This window comes from Haliotis rufescens, unplaced genomic scaffold (genome assembly GCF_023055435.1).
Source record: "Haliotis rufescens isolate VD_foot unplaced genomic scaffold, xgHalRufe1.0.p SCAF_24, whole genome shotgun sequence".
In the NCBI taxonomy this organism is placed as follows: Eukaryota; Metazoa; Mollusca; class Gastropoda; order Lepetellida; family Haliotidae; genus Haliotis; species Haliotis rufescens.
Genome location: NW_025963935.1, coordinates 7,847,266 through 7,866,556, shown reverse-complemented (window position 1 = coordinate 7,866,556; position 19,291 = coordinate 7,847,266). Strand labels below are relative to the sequence as shown.

The 19,291-nt window shown below is 42.2% G+C and overlaps 1 protein-coding gene across 1 annotated transcript in view; it reads left to right on the top strand.

The window, feature by feature from the left end:
• Positions 1-750: 750 nt before the first annotated feature.
• The window catches only part of LOC124128420, a 30,428-nt gene continuing 11,887 nt past the window's right edge, over positions 751-19,291 (top strand). Inside the window, exons 1-8 of the mRNA XM_048401871.1 lie at positions 751-820; positions 1,165-1,842; positions 2,137-2,226; positions 6,996-7,023; positions 7,499-7,548; positions 10,914-11,231; positions 11,814-11,835; positions 16,194-16,228. Coding sequence (XP_048257828.1) covers positions 751-820; positions 1,165-1,842; positions 2,137-2,226; positions 6,996-7,023; positions 7,499-7,548; positions 10,914-11,231; positions 11,814-11,835; positions 16,194-16,228 — 1,291 coding nt within the window. The remainder of the gene's footprint in view (positions 821-1,164; positions 1,843-2,136; positions 2,227-6,995; positions 7,024-7,498; positions 7,549-10,913; positions 11,232-11,813; positions 11,836-16,193; positions 16,229-19,291) is intronic.

Below are 19,291 nucleotides of genomic sequence, written 5' to 3'. Positions count from 1 at the left end.
AACACATGGTGTTTCTAGGTGCGTAAAGTGTAACACACAATGTTTAAGGGTGCTTCACGTCTAACACACAATGTTTATAGGTGCTTCACGTCTAACACACAATGTTTATGGGTGCTTCACGTCTAACACACAATGTTTATTGGTAATTCAAGTCTAACACACGAAGTTTTTCGCTGATTCACGTCTAACACACAATGTTTATTGGTAATTCACGTCTAACACACAATGTGTATTGGTGATTCACGGCTAACACACAATGTTTATGGGTGCTTCACGTCTAACACACAATGTTTATGGGTGCTTCACGTCTAACACACAATGTTTATTGGTGATTCACGTCTAACACACAATGTTTATGGGTGATTCACGTCTAACACACAATGTGTATTGGTGATTCACGTCTAACACACAATGTGTAATGGTGATTCACGTCTAACACACAGTGTTTATGGGTGCTTCACGTCTAACACACAATGTTTATGGGTGCTTCACGTCTAACACACAATGTGTATTGGTGATTCACGTCTAACACACAATGTATATTGGTGATTCACGTCTAACACACAATGTTTATGGGTGCTTCACGTCTAACACACAATGTTTATGGGTGCTTCACGTCTAACACACAATGTTTATGGGTGCTTCACGTCTAAGACACGGTGTTATTTGTTTTTATCAGCAAGTATCGTTGAAGATTGTGTTTGTTGGTAGTTTACATTTAGAGTACAGTGTTGATTCTGCCCTGACACAATGTATTACATTCACAGGCAAGCGGATGTACCTAAAGCTATATATGAGGAACCCGTGAAGAAAGCTGAAGGTGGGTCATCCCTAGTATCTCCGAAGTACACCCTGAATACACCCTGAGTACATCCCCAGTATGTCCTGAGTACCTCCTGAGTACATCCCGAGTACCTATGGGTACAGTCCGAGTACCTCCTGAGTACATTCCGAGTACCTCCTGAGTACACCCCGAGTATCTCCTGAGTACATCTGGAGCACCTCTCGAGTAAATCTCGAGAACATATCAAGTTTACCCCAATTACCTCCCGAATACATCCTGAGTACCTCCCGTGAACATCCCGTGTACCTTCCGAGGACATTCCGGAGGACTTCCAAAGTATATCCTGAGTTCACCCAGAGTACCTCCCGAGAACATACCAGTAACCTTCCGAGTTCCTCCCGAGTACGTCCCAAGTTCCTCCCTAGCACCTCCCAAGAACATCCTGAGTTCATCCACGAGGACATGCCGATTACCTCCCGAGTTCACCCCGAGTACCTCCCGAGTACCTACCGAGTACATCCCGGAGTTCATTCCGAGTCTCCCAAAGTACATACCGAGTACCCCTCCGAGGACATCCCGAGTACCTCCCGAGTGCAACCCGAGTACCTCTCGAGTATTTCCCGAGTATCTCCCGAGTTCATCCCGAGTACCTCTCGTGTACCTCCCGAGTACATCCCTAGTACCTCTCGTGTACCTCCCGAGTACATCCCTAGTACCTCTCGAGTATATCCCGAGTACATCCCAAGTACGTCCCGAGTACCTCCCGAGTACATCCCGAGTATCTCCCGAGTTCATCCCGAGTACCTCTCGTGTACCTCCCGAGTACATCCCTAGTTCCTCTCGTGTATATCCTGAGTACATCCTAAGTACGTCCCGAGTACCTCCCGAGTACATCCCGAGTATCTCCCGAGTTCATCCCGACGCGAGTACCTCTCGTGTACCTCCCGAGTACATCCCAAGTCCCTCCCGAGTACCTCTCGAGTACCTCCCGAGTACATCCGCAGTACGTCCCGAGTACCTCCAGAGTACATCCCGAGTACCGCCTGTGTACCTCCCGAGTACACCCCGAGACGCTCCCGAGTACATTACATCACATTTGAGTCTACTATTGCTTGTCGTAAAAGGCGAAAAAATGAAGAGATCCAGTTTGAGGACGTTATTTATTGCATACAGTGACGGCGTAGAACATTGCTCCTGATATCGACCACTGTATTTTCCGTCTCTCTACTTTTTTCATACTTTTGAGAGCGGTGATTAAAAAAACCAACTGAACTAGAACAAAAGGTTTTCGATATTCTTAAACACAGAAATATCAGCATATTGTTGTAAGATTGTACATGTTTCATTTTCAGCTGCCGATCCCCCTGACGCGGTTGCGAGTTTTTACGAGGAGCTGCAGGGAGCCCCAAAGGGCAACGACACGTATGAAGAAGTTAAGCAAGGTGAAAACTAACTCATTGTAGACCGAAGTCAGTGTAGACCGAAGTCACTGAAGACCAAAGTCAGTGTTGAGGGAAATCAGTGTAGAGGCAAGTCAGTGTAGAGGGAAGTCAGTGTAGACAGAAGTCAGTGTAGAGGGAAGTCAGTGTACACCGAAGTCACTGAAGACCAAAGTCAGTGTAGAGGGAAGTCGGTGTAGACAGAAGTCAGTGTAGAGGGAAGTCAGTGTACACCGAAGTCACTGAAGACCAAAGTCAGTGTAGAGGGAAATCAGTGTAGAGGAAAGTCACTGAAGACCAAAGTCAGTGTAGAGGGAAGTCAGTGTAGAGGAAAGTCACTGAAGACCAAAGTCAGTGTTGAGGGAAGTCATTGTAGAGGGAAGTCAGTGTAGAGGGAAGTCAGTGTCGAGGGAAGTCAGTGTAGACAGAAGTCAGTGGAGAGGGAAGTCAGTGTACACCGAAGTCACTGAAGACCAAAGTCAGTGTAGAGGGAAATCAGTGTAGAGGAAAGTCACTGATGACCAAAGTCAGTGTAGAGGGAAGTCAGTGTAGACCCAAGTCAGTGTAGACAGAAGTCAGAGTAGAGGGAAATCAATGTAGACTGAACTCATTGAAGACCGAAGTCAGTGTAGAGGGAAGTCAGTGTAGAGGGAAGTCAGTGTAGAGGGAAGTCAGTGTAGAGGAAAGTCACTGAAGACCAAAGTCAGTGTTGAGGGAAGTCATTGTAGATGGAAATCATTGAAGACCCAAGTCAGTGTAGACCGAAACCTGAGACCAAAGTCAGTGTAGACCCAAGTCAGTGTAGACCAAAGTCAGTGTAGGCCGAAGTCATTGTAGACCAATGTCAGTGTAGACCGAAGTCATTGTAGACCAAAGTCAGTGTAGATCGAAGTCATTGTAGAGGGAAGTCAGTGTAGATCGAAGTCATTGTAGAGGGAAGTCAGTGTAGATCGAAGTCATTGTAAAGGGAAGTCAGTGTAGATTGAAGTCAGTGTTGACCAAAGTCACTGACGACCGAAGTCAGTGTAGAGGGAAGTCAGTGTAGAGGGAAGTCAGTGTAGACAGAAGTCTGTGTAGATCGAAGTCATTGTAGAGGGAAGTCATTGTAGATCGAAGTCATTGTAGAGGGAAGTCATTGTAGAGGGAAGTCATTGTAGAGGGAAGTCAGTGTAGACCAAAGTCAGTGTAGACCCAAGTCAGTGTAGACCGAAATCAGTGTAGACCGAAGTCAGTGTAGACCGAAATCAGTGTAGACCGAAGTCAGTGTAGACCGAAGTCATTGAAGACCCAAGTCAGTGTAGACCGAAATCATTGAAGACCCAAGTCAGTGTAGACCGAAATCATTGAAGACCCAAGTCAGTGTAGACCGAAATCAGTGTAGACCCAAGTAAGTGTAGACGGAAATCATTGAAGACCCAAGTCTGTGTAGACCGAAATCAGTGTAGACCGAAGTCAGTGTAGACCCAAGTCAGTCTAGACCAAAGTCAGTGTAGACCGAAGTCATTGTTGACCAATGTCAATGTAGACCGAAATCATTGAAGACCCAAGTCAGTGTAGACCGAAATCAGTGTAGACCCAAGTCAGTGTAGACCAAAGTCATTGTAGACCAAAGTCAGTGTAGACCGAAGTCATTGTAGACCCAAGTCAGTGTAGACCGAAATCATTGAAGACCCAAGTCAGTGTAGACCGAAATCATTGAAGACCCAAGTCAGTGTAGACCGAAATCAGTGTAGACCGAAATCAGTGTAGACCGAAGTCAGTGTAGACCGAAATCAGTGTAGACCGAAATCATTGAAGACCCAAGTCAGTGTAGACCGAAATCATTGAAGACCCAAGTCAGTGTAGACCGAAATCAGTGTAGACCCAAGTCAGTGTAGACCGAAATGATTGAAGACCCAAGTCAGTGTAGACCGAAATCATTGAAGACCCAAGTCAGTGTAGACCGAAATCATTGAAGACCCAAGTCTGTGTAGACCGAAATCAGTGTAGACCGAAATCAGTGTAGACCGAAATCATTGAAGACCCAAGTCAGTGTAGACCGAAATCATTGAAGACCCAAGTCATCGTAGACCGAAATCAGTGTAGACCCAAGTCATTGTATACCGAAATGATTGAAGACCCAAGTCAGTGTAGACCGAAATCATTGAAGACCCAAGTCAGTGTAGACCGAAATGATTGAAGACCCAAGTCAGTGTAGACCGAAATCAGTGTAGACCGAAATCAGTGTAGACCGAAATCATTGAAGACCCAAGTCAGTGTAGACCGAAATCATTGAAGACCCAAGTCATCGTAGACCGAAATCAGTGTAGACCCAAGTCAGTTTAGACCGAAATGATTGAAGACCCAAGTCAGTGTAGACCGAAATCATTGAAGACCCAAGTCAGTGTAGACCGAAATGATTGAAGACCCAAGTCAGTGTAGACCGAAATCAGTGTAGACCGAAATCAGTGTAGACTGAAGTCAGTGTAGACCAAAGTCAGTGTAGACCGAAATCATTGAAGACCCAAGTCAGTGTAGACCGAAATCAGTGTAGACCGAAGTCAGTGTAGACTGAAGTCAGTGTAGACCAAAGTCAGTGTAGACCGAAATCATTGAAGACCCAAGTCAGTGTAGACCGAAATCATTGAAGACCCAAGTCAGTGTAGACCGAAATCATTGAAGACCCAAGTCAGTGTAGACCGAAATCATTGAAGACCCAAGTCAGTGTAGACCGAAATCATTGAAGACCCAAGTCAGTGTAGACCGAAATCAGTGTAGACCGAAGTCAGTGTAGACTGAAGTCAGTGTAGACCCAAGTCAGTGTAGACCGAAGTCAGTGTAGACCAAAGTCAGTGTAGACCAAAGTCAATGTAGATTGAAGTGTAGATCGAAGTCTGTGTAGACCGAAGTCAGTGTAGACCGAAGTAAGTGTAGATCAAAGTAAGTGTAGACCGAAGTCTCTGAAGACAGAAGTCAGTGTAGAGGGAAATCAGTGTAGACTGAACTCACTGAAGACCGAAGTCAGTGTAGACCCAAGTCAGTGTAGACCGAAGTCGGTGTAGAGGAAAGTCACTGAAGACCGAAGTCAGTGTAGACCGAAGTCAGTGTAGACCGAAATCAGTGTAGACCGAAATCAGTGTAGACTGAAGTCAGTGTAGACCAAAGTCAGAGTAGACCGAAGTCATTGTAGACCCAAGTCAGTGTAGACCAAAGTCAGTGTAGACCGAAGTCAATGTAGATTGAAGTGTAGATCAAAGTCAGTGTAGACAAAAGAGTAAACCGAAGTAAGTGTAGACCGAAGTAAGTGTAGATCAAAGTAAGTGTAGACCGAAGTCTCTGAAGACAGAAGTCAGTGTAGAGGGAAATCAGTGTAGACTGAACTCATTCAAGATCGAAGTCAGTGTAGACCCAAGTCAGTGTAGACCTAAGTCAGTGTAGACCAAACTCAGTGTAGACCGATGTCAGTGTAGACCGAAGTCAGTGTAGACCAAAGTCAGTGTAGACCGAAGTCAATGTAGATTGAAGTGTAGATCAAAGTCAGTGTAGACAAAAGAGTAAACCGAAGTAAGTGTAGACCGAAGTAAGTGTAGATCAAAGTAAGTGTAGACCGAAGTCTCTGAAGACAGAAGTCAGTGTAGAGGGAAATCAGTGTAGACTGAACTCATTGAAGACCGAAGTCAGTGTAGACCCAAGTCAGTGTAGACCTAAGTCAGTGTAGACCAAACTCAGTGTAGACCGATGTCAGTGTAGACCCAAGTCAGTGTAGACTGAACTCATTGTAAACCGAAGTAAGTGTACACCGAAGTCAGTGTAGAAGGAAGTCAGTGTAGAACGAAGTCAGTGTAGACCAAAGTCAGTGAAGACCAAATTTTAAAGAGTAAACCGAAGTCAGAGTAGACCAAAGTCAGTGTAGACAGAAGTCAGTGTACACCGAAGTAAGTGTAGACAGAAGTCAGTGTAGACCGATGTCAGTGTAGACCCAAGTCAGTGTAGACTGAACTCATTGTAGACAGAAGTCAGTGTAGACCGAAGTCAGTGTAGACCGATGTCAGTGTAGACCGAAGTCAGTGTAGACCAAAGTCAGTGTAGACCGAAGTCAATGTAGATTGAAGTGTAGATCAAAGTCAGTGTAGACAAAAGAGTAAACCGAAGTAAGTGTAGACCGAAGTAAGTGTAGATCAAAGTAAGTGTAGACCGAAGTCTCTGAAGACAGAAGTCAGTGTAGAGGGAAATCAGTGTAGACTGAACTCATTGAAGACCGAAGTCAGTGTAGACCCAAGTCAGTGTAGACCTAAGTCAGTGTAGACCAAACTCAGTGTAGACCGATGTCAGTGTAGACCCAAGTCAGTGTAGACTGAACTCATTGTAAACCGAAGTTAGTGTACACCGAAGTCAGTGTAGAAGGAAGTCAGTGTAGACCGAAGTCAGTGTAGACCAAAGTCAGTGTAGACCAAATTTTAAAGAGTAAACCGAAGTCAGAGTAGACCAAAGTCAGTGTAGACAGAAGTCAGTGTACACCGAAGTAAGTGTAGACAGAAGTCAGTGTAGACCGATGTCAGTGTAGACCCAAGTCAGTGTAGACTGAACTCATTGTAGACAGAAGTCAGTGTAGACCGAAGTCAGTGTAGACTGAAGTCAGTGTAGACTGAAGGCAGTGACTGTAATGCAGTGTACATTGTAGTTAAGGGTAGATATCTTTTAGTTTTATTGATACAATGTTTTTATATCAGTGTGCCATGATGTTCAACTGTCACATGACCCCTTTGCATGATACACTGGATGTTGTGTTTCAGGAAGAGCTGATGACCCTCCAACCACAAGGTAACATGTTTATGTTGCACATCCAACACGCTTCCTCCTTTATAGATAATGTATATGTATACTCGGACATTATTTCATCTGACTAACACAGAATGTACAGTGATATTTTCATACCGACTAACGATGGAAAAATGTTGCAGAGCTCATACCGACTAACATGGCCAATGAGGTATTGTCCATATGACCCCTGAAGATCCGGCGTAGAATAGGTCTTCAGCAACCCTTGACCAAAAGAGTCTGTGCTTGTCGTAGGAGGCGACTAACCGGATCGGGTGGTCAGGCTTGTTGACTTGGTCGTATCCAAATTGTGTGGATCGATGCTAATGATGTCAATCACTGGATTGTCTGGTAAAGACTCGATTATTTACAGACTGCCGTGATATAGCTGGGATATCGCTTAGTGTGGCGTTAAACAACAAACAAACAAACACTGTCCACACCAACTAACAATGACTTCGTGTTTCTGATGTTACAGAGACGCAAGACCTCCAGTACCCTCGAGAAGAAACCTACGGAAGTCAATACGTAACTTACAACTGTATTATCTATCTCTGGGTGATACCCCGTGTATTGTGTATTGTTATAAAAAGTTGCTACAGCAGGTTATGTATAAGTTTAGCGTGAATACAAGAATTGTACTCAATAGACTGATGCACCATACAGTAATAGAATTATACTCAGTAGACTGATGTACCTTACAGTATTAGAATTATACTCAATAGACTGATGTATTTTACAGTAGTAGAATTATACTCACTGGACTGATGTACCATATAGTAGTAGAATTATACTCAGTAGACTGATGTACCATATAGTACTAGAATTTTACTCAGTAGACAGATGTACCATACAGTACTAGAATTATACTCAATAGACTGATGTACCTTACAGTAGTAGAATTATACTCAATAGACTGATGTACCATACAGTAGTAGAATTATACTCAGTAGACTAATGTACCATACAGTAATAGAATTATACTCACTAGACTAATGTACCATACAGTACTAGAATTATACTCAGTAGACTGATGTACCTTACAGTAGTAGAATTACACTCAATAGACTGATGTACCATAAAGTAGTAGAATTATACTCAGTAGACTAATGTACCATACAGTAGTAGAATTATACTCAGTAGACTAATGTACCATACAGTAATCGAATTATACTCAGGAGACTGATGTACCTTACAGTATTAGAATTATACTCAATAGACTGATGTATTTTACAGTAGTAGAATTATACTCACTGGACTGATGTACCTAACAGTTCAGAATTATACTCAGTAGACTGATGTACCATACAGTACTAGAATTATACTCAGTAGACTGCAGTACCATACAGTACTAGAATAATACTCAGTAGACTGATGTACCTTACAGTAGTAGAATTATACTCAGTAGACTAATGTATTTTACAGTAGTAGAATTATACTCACTGGACTGATGTACCTAACAGTTCAGAATTATACTCAGTAGACTGATGTACCATACAGTACTAGAATTATACTCAGTAGACTGCAGTACCATACAGTACTAGAATAATACTCAGTAGACTGATGTACCTTACAGTAGTAGAATTATACTCAGTAGACTAATGTACCATACAGTAGTAGAATTATACTCAGTAGACTAATGTACCATATAGTAATAGAATTATACTCAGGAGACTGATGTTCCTTACAGTATTAGAATTATACTCACTGGACTGATGTATTTTACAGTAGTAGAATTATACTCACTGGACTGATGTACCTTAACAGTTCAGAATTATACTCAGTAGACTGATGTACCATACAGTACTAGAATTATACTCAGTAGACTGCAGTACCATACAGTACTAGAATAATACTCAGTAGACTGATGTACCTTAAAGTAGTAGAATTATACTCAGTAGACTAATGTATTTTACAGTAGTAGAATTATACTCACTGGACTGATGTACCTAACAGTTCAGAATTATACTCAGTAGACTGCAGTACCATACAGTACTAGAATAATACTCAGTAGACTGATGTACCTTACAGTAGTAGAATTATACTCAGTAGACTAATGTACCATACAGTAGTAGAACTATACTCAGTAGACTAATGTACCATACAGTAATAGAATTATACTCAGGAGACTGATGTACCTTACAGTATTAGAATTATACTCAATAGACTGATGTATTTTACAGTAGTAGAATTATACTCACTGGACTGATGTACCTAAGAGTTCAGAATTATACTCAGTAGACTGATGTACCATACAGTACTAGAATTATACTCAGTAGACTGCAGTACCATACAGTACTAGAATAATACTCAGTAGACTGATGTACCTTACAGTAGTAGAATTATACTCTCTGGACTGATGTACCTAACAGTTCAGAATTATACTCAGTATAGACTGATGTACCATAAAGTAGTAGAATTATACTCAGAAGACTGATGTACCATACAGTAGTAGAATTATACTCAGTAGACTAATGTACCATACAGTAATAGAATTATACTCAGGAGACTGATGTACCTTACAGTATTAGAATTATACTCAATAGACTAATGTACCATACAGTAGTAGAATTATACTCAGTAGACTAATGTACCATACAGTAATAGAATTATACTCAGGAGACTGATGTACCTTACAGTATTAGAATTATACTCAATAGACTGATGTATTTTACAGTAGTAGAATTATACTCACTGGACTGATGTACCTAACAGTTCAGAATTATACTCAGTAGACTGATGTACCATACAGTACTAGAATAATACTCAGTAGACTGCAGTACCATACAGTACTAGAATAATACTCAGTAGACTGATGTACCTTACAGTAGTAGAATTATACTCAGTAGACTAATGTACCATACAGAAGTAGAATTATACTCAGTAGACTAATGTACCATACAGTAATAGAATTATACTCAGGAGACTGATGTACCTTACAGTATTAGAATTATACTCATTAGACTGATGTATTTTACAGTAGTAGAATTATACTCACTGGACTGATGTACCTAACAGTTCAAAATTATACTCAGTAGACTGATGTACCATACAGTACTAGATTTATACTCAGTAGACTGCAGTACCATACAGTACTAGAATAATACTCAGTAGACTGATGTACCTTACAGTAGTAGAATTATACTCTCTGGACTGATGTACCTAACAGTTCAGAATTATACTCAGTATAGACTGATGTACCATAAAGTAGTAGAATTATACTCAGTAGACTGATGTACCATACAGTACTAGAATTATACTCAGTAGACTAATGTACCTAACAGTTCAGAATTATACTCAGTAGACTGATGTACTTTGCAGTACTAGGATTATACTCAGTAGACTGATGTACCTTACAGTACTAGAATTATACTCAGTAGACTGATGTACCTTACAGTACTAGGATTATACTCAGTAGACTGATGTACCTAACAGTACTAGAATAATACTCAGTAGACTGATGTATCTTACAGTAGTAGAATTATACTCAGTAGACTGATGTACCTAACAGTACTAGAATTATACTCAGTAGACTGATGTACCTAACAGTACTAGAATTATACTCAGTAGACTGATGTACCTAACAGTACTAGAAATATACTCACTAGACTGATGTACCTAACAGTACTAGAGTTACACTCCGACAGTTGAATTATGTACCTTACAGTACTAGAATTATACTCAGTAGACTGATGTACCTAACAGTACTAGAATTATACTCACTAGACTGATGTACCTTGCAGTACTAGAATAATACTCAGTAGACTGATGTACCTTACAGTACTAGAATTACACTCCGACAGTTGAATTATGTACCTTACAGTACTAGAATTATACTCAGTTGACTGATGTACCTTACAGTACTAGAATTATACTCAGTGTGTCTTCTGTAGGCCTGACCCCGGTTGATCCAAAACACCAGGTGTCGAGTGAAGACAACACGCACCCGCCAACAGTGCCACCCAGACACCAGGTGTCGAGTGCAGACAACACGCACCTGCCAACAGTGCCACCCAGACACCAGGTGTCGAGTGCAGACAACACGTATGAAGAATTAAACACCGAACACCGATCTCAACGAAGCCTCGAGGATCAATGTGACTCACGACGACCTTCCGACACCGGCTCCAACCATAGTGGTTATGAGATGATCCCCGACGCAGACACACTCCGGAAGTTACGACAGCGTGCGCAAAAGCGTGCGCAGATAGGTAAGCTTGACCATTGGTGGCATGTCGGACGTAGAACAAGGTTTAATGAGGTTTGAGACATAGACAAATGAATATACGTTTTTTATTACAACTCGAGTACGATATGAATGGATACGTTTGGCTAACGTTTACAGTAAGTGAGTGTGTGAGTTGGATTTAACGCCGCTTTAAACAGTATTCCAGTTACATCACGGCGTGTCAGCTTAATGTGGGAGGAAAGCCCGATGTGATGCAGGTCTCAGACGTTTACCACCTCGGTGAAACCCACGAGCACGGGTATGGTGCTGACAAACCTAGAACCATAATCGGGGCGAACCGGGATTCGAACCCACAATCACAGGTTTCTGGCGTTCCCAAGGGACGCAACTCTGCACAGCGAATCGCGGCGCCTTAGACGACTGGGCCACACGTTCCCCCACTAACGTTTACAGGCAACGTGTGCTTTACATATAGGATTAATGTAAAGACATCACCGAGTCTATCACTGGTGCTGCTCATTTAGAGCTGTTAGGCACCACAGACTTACCTGGAGGCCTGAAAAGTATTATATTTTCAATGCAATCTGGTGTGTTTCTGTTGCAGACAATCAACCAAAACAAAAGCGGTAAGCAGCTGACGTTGAACCCATACTAAGACCTAGCAATATACCACCGCAACACGGGTACTAGTACCAGGGGAACATATATCAATGCAACAGGGGTACATGTACCACCGCAACACGGGAACATGTAACACCGCAACACGGGAACATGTACCACCGCAACACGGGAATATGTACGACCGCAACACGGGTACTAGTACCACGGGAACATATACCACTGCAACACGGGAACATGGACCACGGGAACATATACCACTGCAACAGGAGTACATGTACCACCGTAACACGGGAACATGTACCACCGCAACACGGGAACATGTACCATGGGAATATGTACCACCGCAACATGGGAACATAAACGGCCGCAACACGGGAACATGTACCACTGCAACACGGGAACATATACGAGCGCAACACGGGAACATGTACCACCGCAACACGGGAACATGTACCACCGCAACACGGGAACATGTACCACTGCAACAAGGGAACATGTACCACTGCAACATGGGAACATGTACCACCGCAACACGGGAACATGTACCACTGCAACACGGGAACATATACGAGCGCAACACGGGAACATGTACCACCGCAAACACAGGAACATGTACCACCGCAACATGGGAAAATGTACCACCGCAACACGGGAACATGTACCACCGCAACACGGGAACATGTAACACCGCAAACACGGGAACATGTACCACCGCAACACGGGAACATGTTCAACCGCAACACGGGAAAATGTACCACTGCAACAAGGGAACATGTACCACTGCAACACGGGAACATGTACCACCGCAACACTGGAACATGTACCACCACAACAAGGGAACATGTACAACTGCAAAACGGGAACATGTACCATCGCAACACGGGAACATGTACCATTGCAACAAGGGAACATGTTCCACCGCAACACGGGAACATGTACCACCGCAACACGGGAACATGTACCACTGCAAAACGGGAACATGTACCACCGCAACACGGGAACATGTACCACTGCAACAAGGGAACATGTAACACCGCAACACGGGAACATGTACAACCGCAACACGGGAAAATGTACCACTGCAACAAGGGAACATGTAACACCGCAAACACGGGAACATGTACCACTACAACACGGGAACATGTACCACTACAACATGGGAACATGTACCACCGCAACACGGGAACATGTACCACTACAACACGGGAACATGTACCACCGCAACACGGGAACATGTACCACCGCAACACGGGAAAATGTACCACTGCAACACGGGAACATGTACCACTGCAACACGGGAACATGTACCACCGCAACACTGGAACATGTACCACCACAACAAGGGAACATGTACAACTGCAAAACGGGAACATGTACCATCGCAACACGGGAACATGTACCACTGCAACAAGGGAACATGTACCACCGCAACACGGGAACATGTACCACCGCAACACGGGAACATGTACCACTGCAAAACGGGAACATGTACCACTGCAACACGGGAACATGTACCACTGCAACAAGGGAACATGTAACACCGCAAACACGGGGACATGTACCACTACAACACGGGAACATGTACCACTACAACACGGGAACATGTACCACTACAACATGGGAAATTGTACCACCGCAACACGGGAAAATGTACCCCTGCAACACGGGAACATGTACCACCGCAACATTTGAACATGTACCACCGCAACATGGGAACATGTGCCACTGCAAAATCGGTAAATGTACCACCACAACACGGGAACATGTACCACTGCAACACGGGAACATGTACCACTGCATCATGGAAACATGTACCATCACAATACGGAAACATGTACCACTAGAACATTGGAACATGTACCACTACAACATGGGAACATGTACCACCGCAACACGTATCCATGTACCACTGCAAAATGGGAACATGTACCACTACAACACGGAAACATGTACCACTGCAACAAGGGAACATGTACCACTACAACACGGAAACATGTACCACTACAACAAGGGAACTTGTACCACTACAACACGGAAACATGTACCACTACAACACGGAAACAGGTACCACTACAACACGGAAACATGTACCACCACAACACGGAAACATGTACCACTACAACACGGAAACATGTACCACTACAACCTGGGAACATGTACCACAGCAACACGGAAACATGTACCACTACAACACGGAAACATGTACCACTACAAGACCGGAACATGTACCACTACAACACGGAAACATGTACCACTACATCATGGGAACATGTAGCACCAGCAACACGGAAACTTGTACCACTACAACACGAGAACATGTACCACCACAACATGGAAACAGGTACCACTACAACACGGAAACAGGTACCACTACAACACGGAAACATGTACCACTACAACACGGAAACATGTACCACTACAACCTGGGAACATGTACCACAGCAACACGGAAACATGTACCACTACAACACGGAAACATGTACCACTACAACACGGAAACATGTACCACTACAACACGGAAACATGTACCTCTACAACCTGGGAACATGTACCACAGCAACACGGAAACATGTACCACTACAACACGGAAACATGTACCACTACAAGACCGGAACATGTACCACTACAACACGGAAACAGGTACCATTACAACACGGAAACATGTACCACTACAACACGGAAACAGGTACCATTACAACACGGAAACATGTACCACTACAACACGGAAACATGTACCACTACAAGACCGGAACATGTACCACTACAACACGGAAACATGTACCACTACAACACGGAAATATGTACCACTACAACCTGGGAACATGTACCACAGCAACACGGAAACATGTACCACTACAACACGGGAAAATGTACCACTGCAACATGGGAATATGTACTACTACAACACGGATACATGTACCACTACAACACGGAAACATGAACCACTACAACATGGGAACATGTACCACTACAACACGGAAACATGTACCACTACAACACGGAAACAGGAACCACTACAACACGGAAACATGTACCACTACAACATGGGAACATGTACCAACGCAACATGAGAACATGTACCACTGCAACACGGGAACGTGTACCACCGGAAAGACCTGAACATGTACCACTACAACACGGCAACATGTACCACTGCATTATGGGAACATGTACCACCACAACACGGGAGCATGTACCACCACAACACGGGAGCATGTAACACTGCAACACGGGAACATGTACCAACACAACACGGGAACATGTACCACTACAACACGGGAACATGTACCACTGCATCATGGGAACATGTACCACCGCAACACGAGAAAATGTTCCACCGCAACACGAGAACATGTACCACCGCAACACGAGAACATGTACCACCGCAACACGGGAACATGTACCACCGCAACATGGGAACATGTACCACCGCAACACGAGAACATGTACCACCGCAACACGAGAACATGTACCACTACAACATGGGTGCAGTGGAGGGAAGTCAATTTCTCAGAGGGGGAATACATCTCTTATACCCCGACACGAGCAATACAGGCTGCACGTGGATTTCTGAGAGACAGAATAAAGCCCTTAAACCCGCTTCAAAGCAAAACTTTTTTCGAGTCAATTGAAGTCAAGTGACATAGCATAAGTTAACCTAGGCACAATGGAACAGCTGTTCTCTCAATTTTGAATATGTGTCTATTGTTTTACAATCTCACATTAAAACGTAGGTAAGATAAATTCGTTGTGGCAGGATTACTCGGGCTACACGGGGCAGCTTCAGGCTCGTGGTATAAAACCTAACGCGGGGCGCATAAAACCCAATGTACCCCCGTCATCCTGCTGCAACTTGCAATGTAAGTTGGTGTGAAATGTGTCCTTATAACAACATTTGTGTAAGGTGATCACACACGGTCACACATCGCATGTCACACATTTCCTTCCCCACGTTGTATGAAGTCATCACGGCCTCTGTCAGACATAATATGACGTCATCACTATCTTTCTGTAAAGTTTAGCTGTACATTTCAATGTTATCTTTCTATGACAGGGAAGTAAGTTGTATATGCTTATTTTATCTTGCTATAACGCGGATATTGAGCTCTGCATATCAATAATATTTTACTGTAAGATCGAAGTTAGTTCTATATCCATATTTTAACTTGTTATAACGGAAATGTTTAGCTGTTATGCCTCAATATTATCTTTCTATAAACGGGATGTTCAGCTATGCATCTCAATATTATCTTGTTATAACGGGGATGTTTAGATGTATAGCTCAATATCATCTTGCTATAACGGGGATGATTAGCCGTATATGTCTATATTATCTTGCTATAACGGGGATCTCATCTTGCAGGCTGCTGTTTGGATGGATGGCGAAGAAAGCGAGAGGTAGGTTAACACATACATACACATGTTATATTTTCGTTACCATCCAGTCTGATAACATGATATATTGTCGTTACAATCCAGTCTGATAACAGGATATCTTTTCGTTACAATCCAATCTGATAACGTGATATATTGGCGTTACCATCCAGTTTGATAACATGATATATTGTCGTTACAATCCAGTCTGATAACGTGATATATTGTCGTTACCACCCAGTCTGATAACAGGATATATTGTCGTTACCATTCAGTCTGATAACATGATTCTATTGTCGTTACAATCCAGTCTGATAACATGATTATATTTTCGTCATCATCCAGTTTGATAACATGATTATATTGTCGTTACCATCCAGTCTGATAACGTGATATATTGTCGTTACCATCCAGTCTGATAACGTGATATATTGTCGTTACCATCCAATTTGTTAACATGATATATTGTCGTTACCAGCCAGGCTGATAACATGATTATATTTTCGTTACCATCCAGTCTGATACCATAATAATATTTTCGTTACCACCCCGTCCGATAACATGATATATTTTCATTACAATCCAGTCTGATAGCATGATTATATTTTCGTTACCATCCAGTCTGATAACAGGATATATTTTCGTTACCATCTAATCTGATAACGTGATACATTTTCGTTACCATCCAGTCTGATAACATGATATATTCACGTTACCATCCCGTCTGATAACGTGATATATTGTCGTTACCATCCAGTCTGATAACGTGATATATTGTCGTTACCATCCAAGCTGATAACGTGATATATTTTCGTTACCATCCAGTCTGATAACATGATATATTGTCGTTACAATCCAGTCTGATAAAATGATTATATTGTCGTTATAATCCAGTCTGATAACATGATTATATTTTCGTGACCATCCAGTTTGATAACATGATATATTGTCGTTACAATCCAGTCTGATAACAGAATATATTTCCGTTACAATCCAGTCTGATAACGAGTTATATTGTCGTTACCACCCAGTCTGATAACAGGATATATTGTCGTTACCATCCAGTCTGATAACATGATTCTATTGTCGTTACAATCCAGTCTGATAACATGATTATATGTTCGTCATCATCCAGTTTGATAACATGATTATATTGTCGTTACCATCCAGCCTGATAACGTGATATATTGTCGTTACCAGCCAGGCTGATAACATGATTATATTTTCGTTACCATCCAGTCTGATACCATAATAATATTTTCGTTACCACCCCGTCCGATAACATGATATATTTTCATTACAATCCAGTCTGATAGCATGATTATATTTTCGTTACCATCCAGTCTGATAACAGGATATATTTTCGTTACCATCTAATCTGATTACGTGATACATTTTCGTTACCATCCAGTCTGATAACATGATATATTCACGTTACCATCCAGTCTGATAACGTGATATATTGTCGTTACCATCCAGTCTGATACCGTGATATATTGTCGTTACCATCCAAGCTGATAACGTGATATATTTTCGTTACCATCCAGTCTGATAACATGATATATTGTCGTTACAATCCAGTCTGATAAAATGATTATATTGTCGTTATAATCCAGTCTGATAACATGATTATATTTTCGTGACCATCCAGTTTGATAACATGATATATTGTCGTTACAATCCAGTCTGATAACAGAATATATTTCCGTTACAATCCAGTCTGATAACGAGTTATATTGTCGTTACCATCCAGTCTGATAACATGATATATTGTCGTTACCATCCAGTCTGATAACGTGATATATTGTCGTTACCATCCAGTCTGATAACGTGATATATTGTCGTTACCATCCAAGCTGATAACGTGATATATTTTCGTTACCATCCAGTCTGATAACATGATATATTGTCGTTACAATCCAGTCTGATAAAATGATTATATTTTCGTGACCATCCAGTTTGATAACATGATATATTGTCGTTATAATCCAGTCTGATAACATGATTATATTTTCGTGACCATCCAGTTTGATAACATGATATATTGTCGTTACAATCCAGTCTGATAACAGAATATATTTTCGTTACAATCCAGTCTGATAACGAGTTATATTGTCGTTACCATCCAGTCTGATAACATGATATACTGTCGTTACCAACCAGTGTGATGACATGATATATTGTCGTTACCATCCAGTCTGATTACATGATATATTGTCGTTACAATCCATTCTGATAACAGGATATATTTTCGTTACCATCTAATCTGATAACGTGATACATTTTCGTTACCATCCAGTCTGATAACATGATATATTGTCGTTACCATCCAGTCTGATAACGTGATATATTGTCGTTACCATCCAGTCTGATAACGTGATATATTGTCGTTACCATCCAAGCTGATGACGTGATATATTTTCGTTACCATCCGGTCTGATAACATGACATATTGTCGTTACAATCCAGTCTGATAACAGAATATATTTTCGTTACCATCCAGTCTGATAACGAGTTATATTGTCGTTACCATCCAGTCTGATAACATGATATATTGTCGTTACCAACCAGTGTGATAACATGATATATTGTCGTTACCATCTTGTGTGATAACATGATATATTCTCGCTACCATCCAGTCTGATACCGTGATATATTGTCGTTACCGTCCAGTCTGATAACATGATATATTGTCGTTACCATTCAGTCTGATAAGGACCGTTTCCGTGGTCTTGTGGTAGAGCGTCCGCCCTGAGAGCGGAAGGTCCAGGGTTCGGTCCCTGGCCGCGTCATACCAAAAGATGTTAAAAGATGGTACTTGTAGTTACCCTGTCTGGCGCTCGGCATTATGGGGCTAAAACAAGGACTGGTCGGCTCGGACACAGTATACTGTGTCTGAGTGGGGTATTCATGTTAAACTGTGGCATGGTATCTCAGTGTGCTACCGCTATAAATCGGCATCAATCCGGACTAGTACAAGCAGCCACACAAACACACATGTGCATGCACGTCGCTATATAAGTGCAGTAATCCTGAACGCTACGTTAAACTCCATTTCACTTCTAGTCTGATAACGTGAAATGTGGG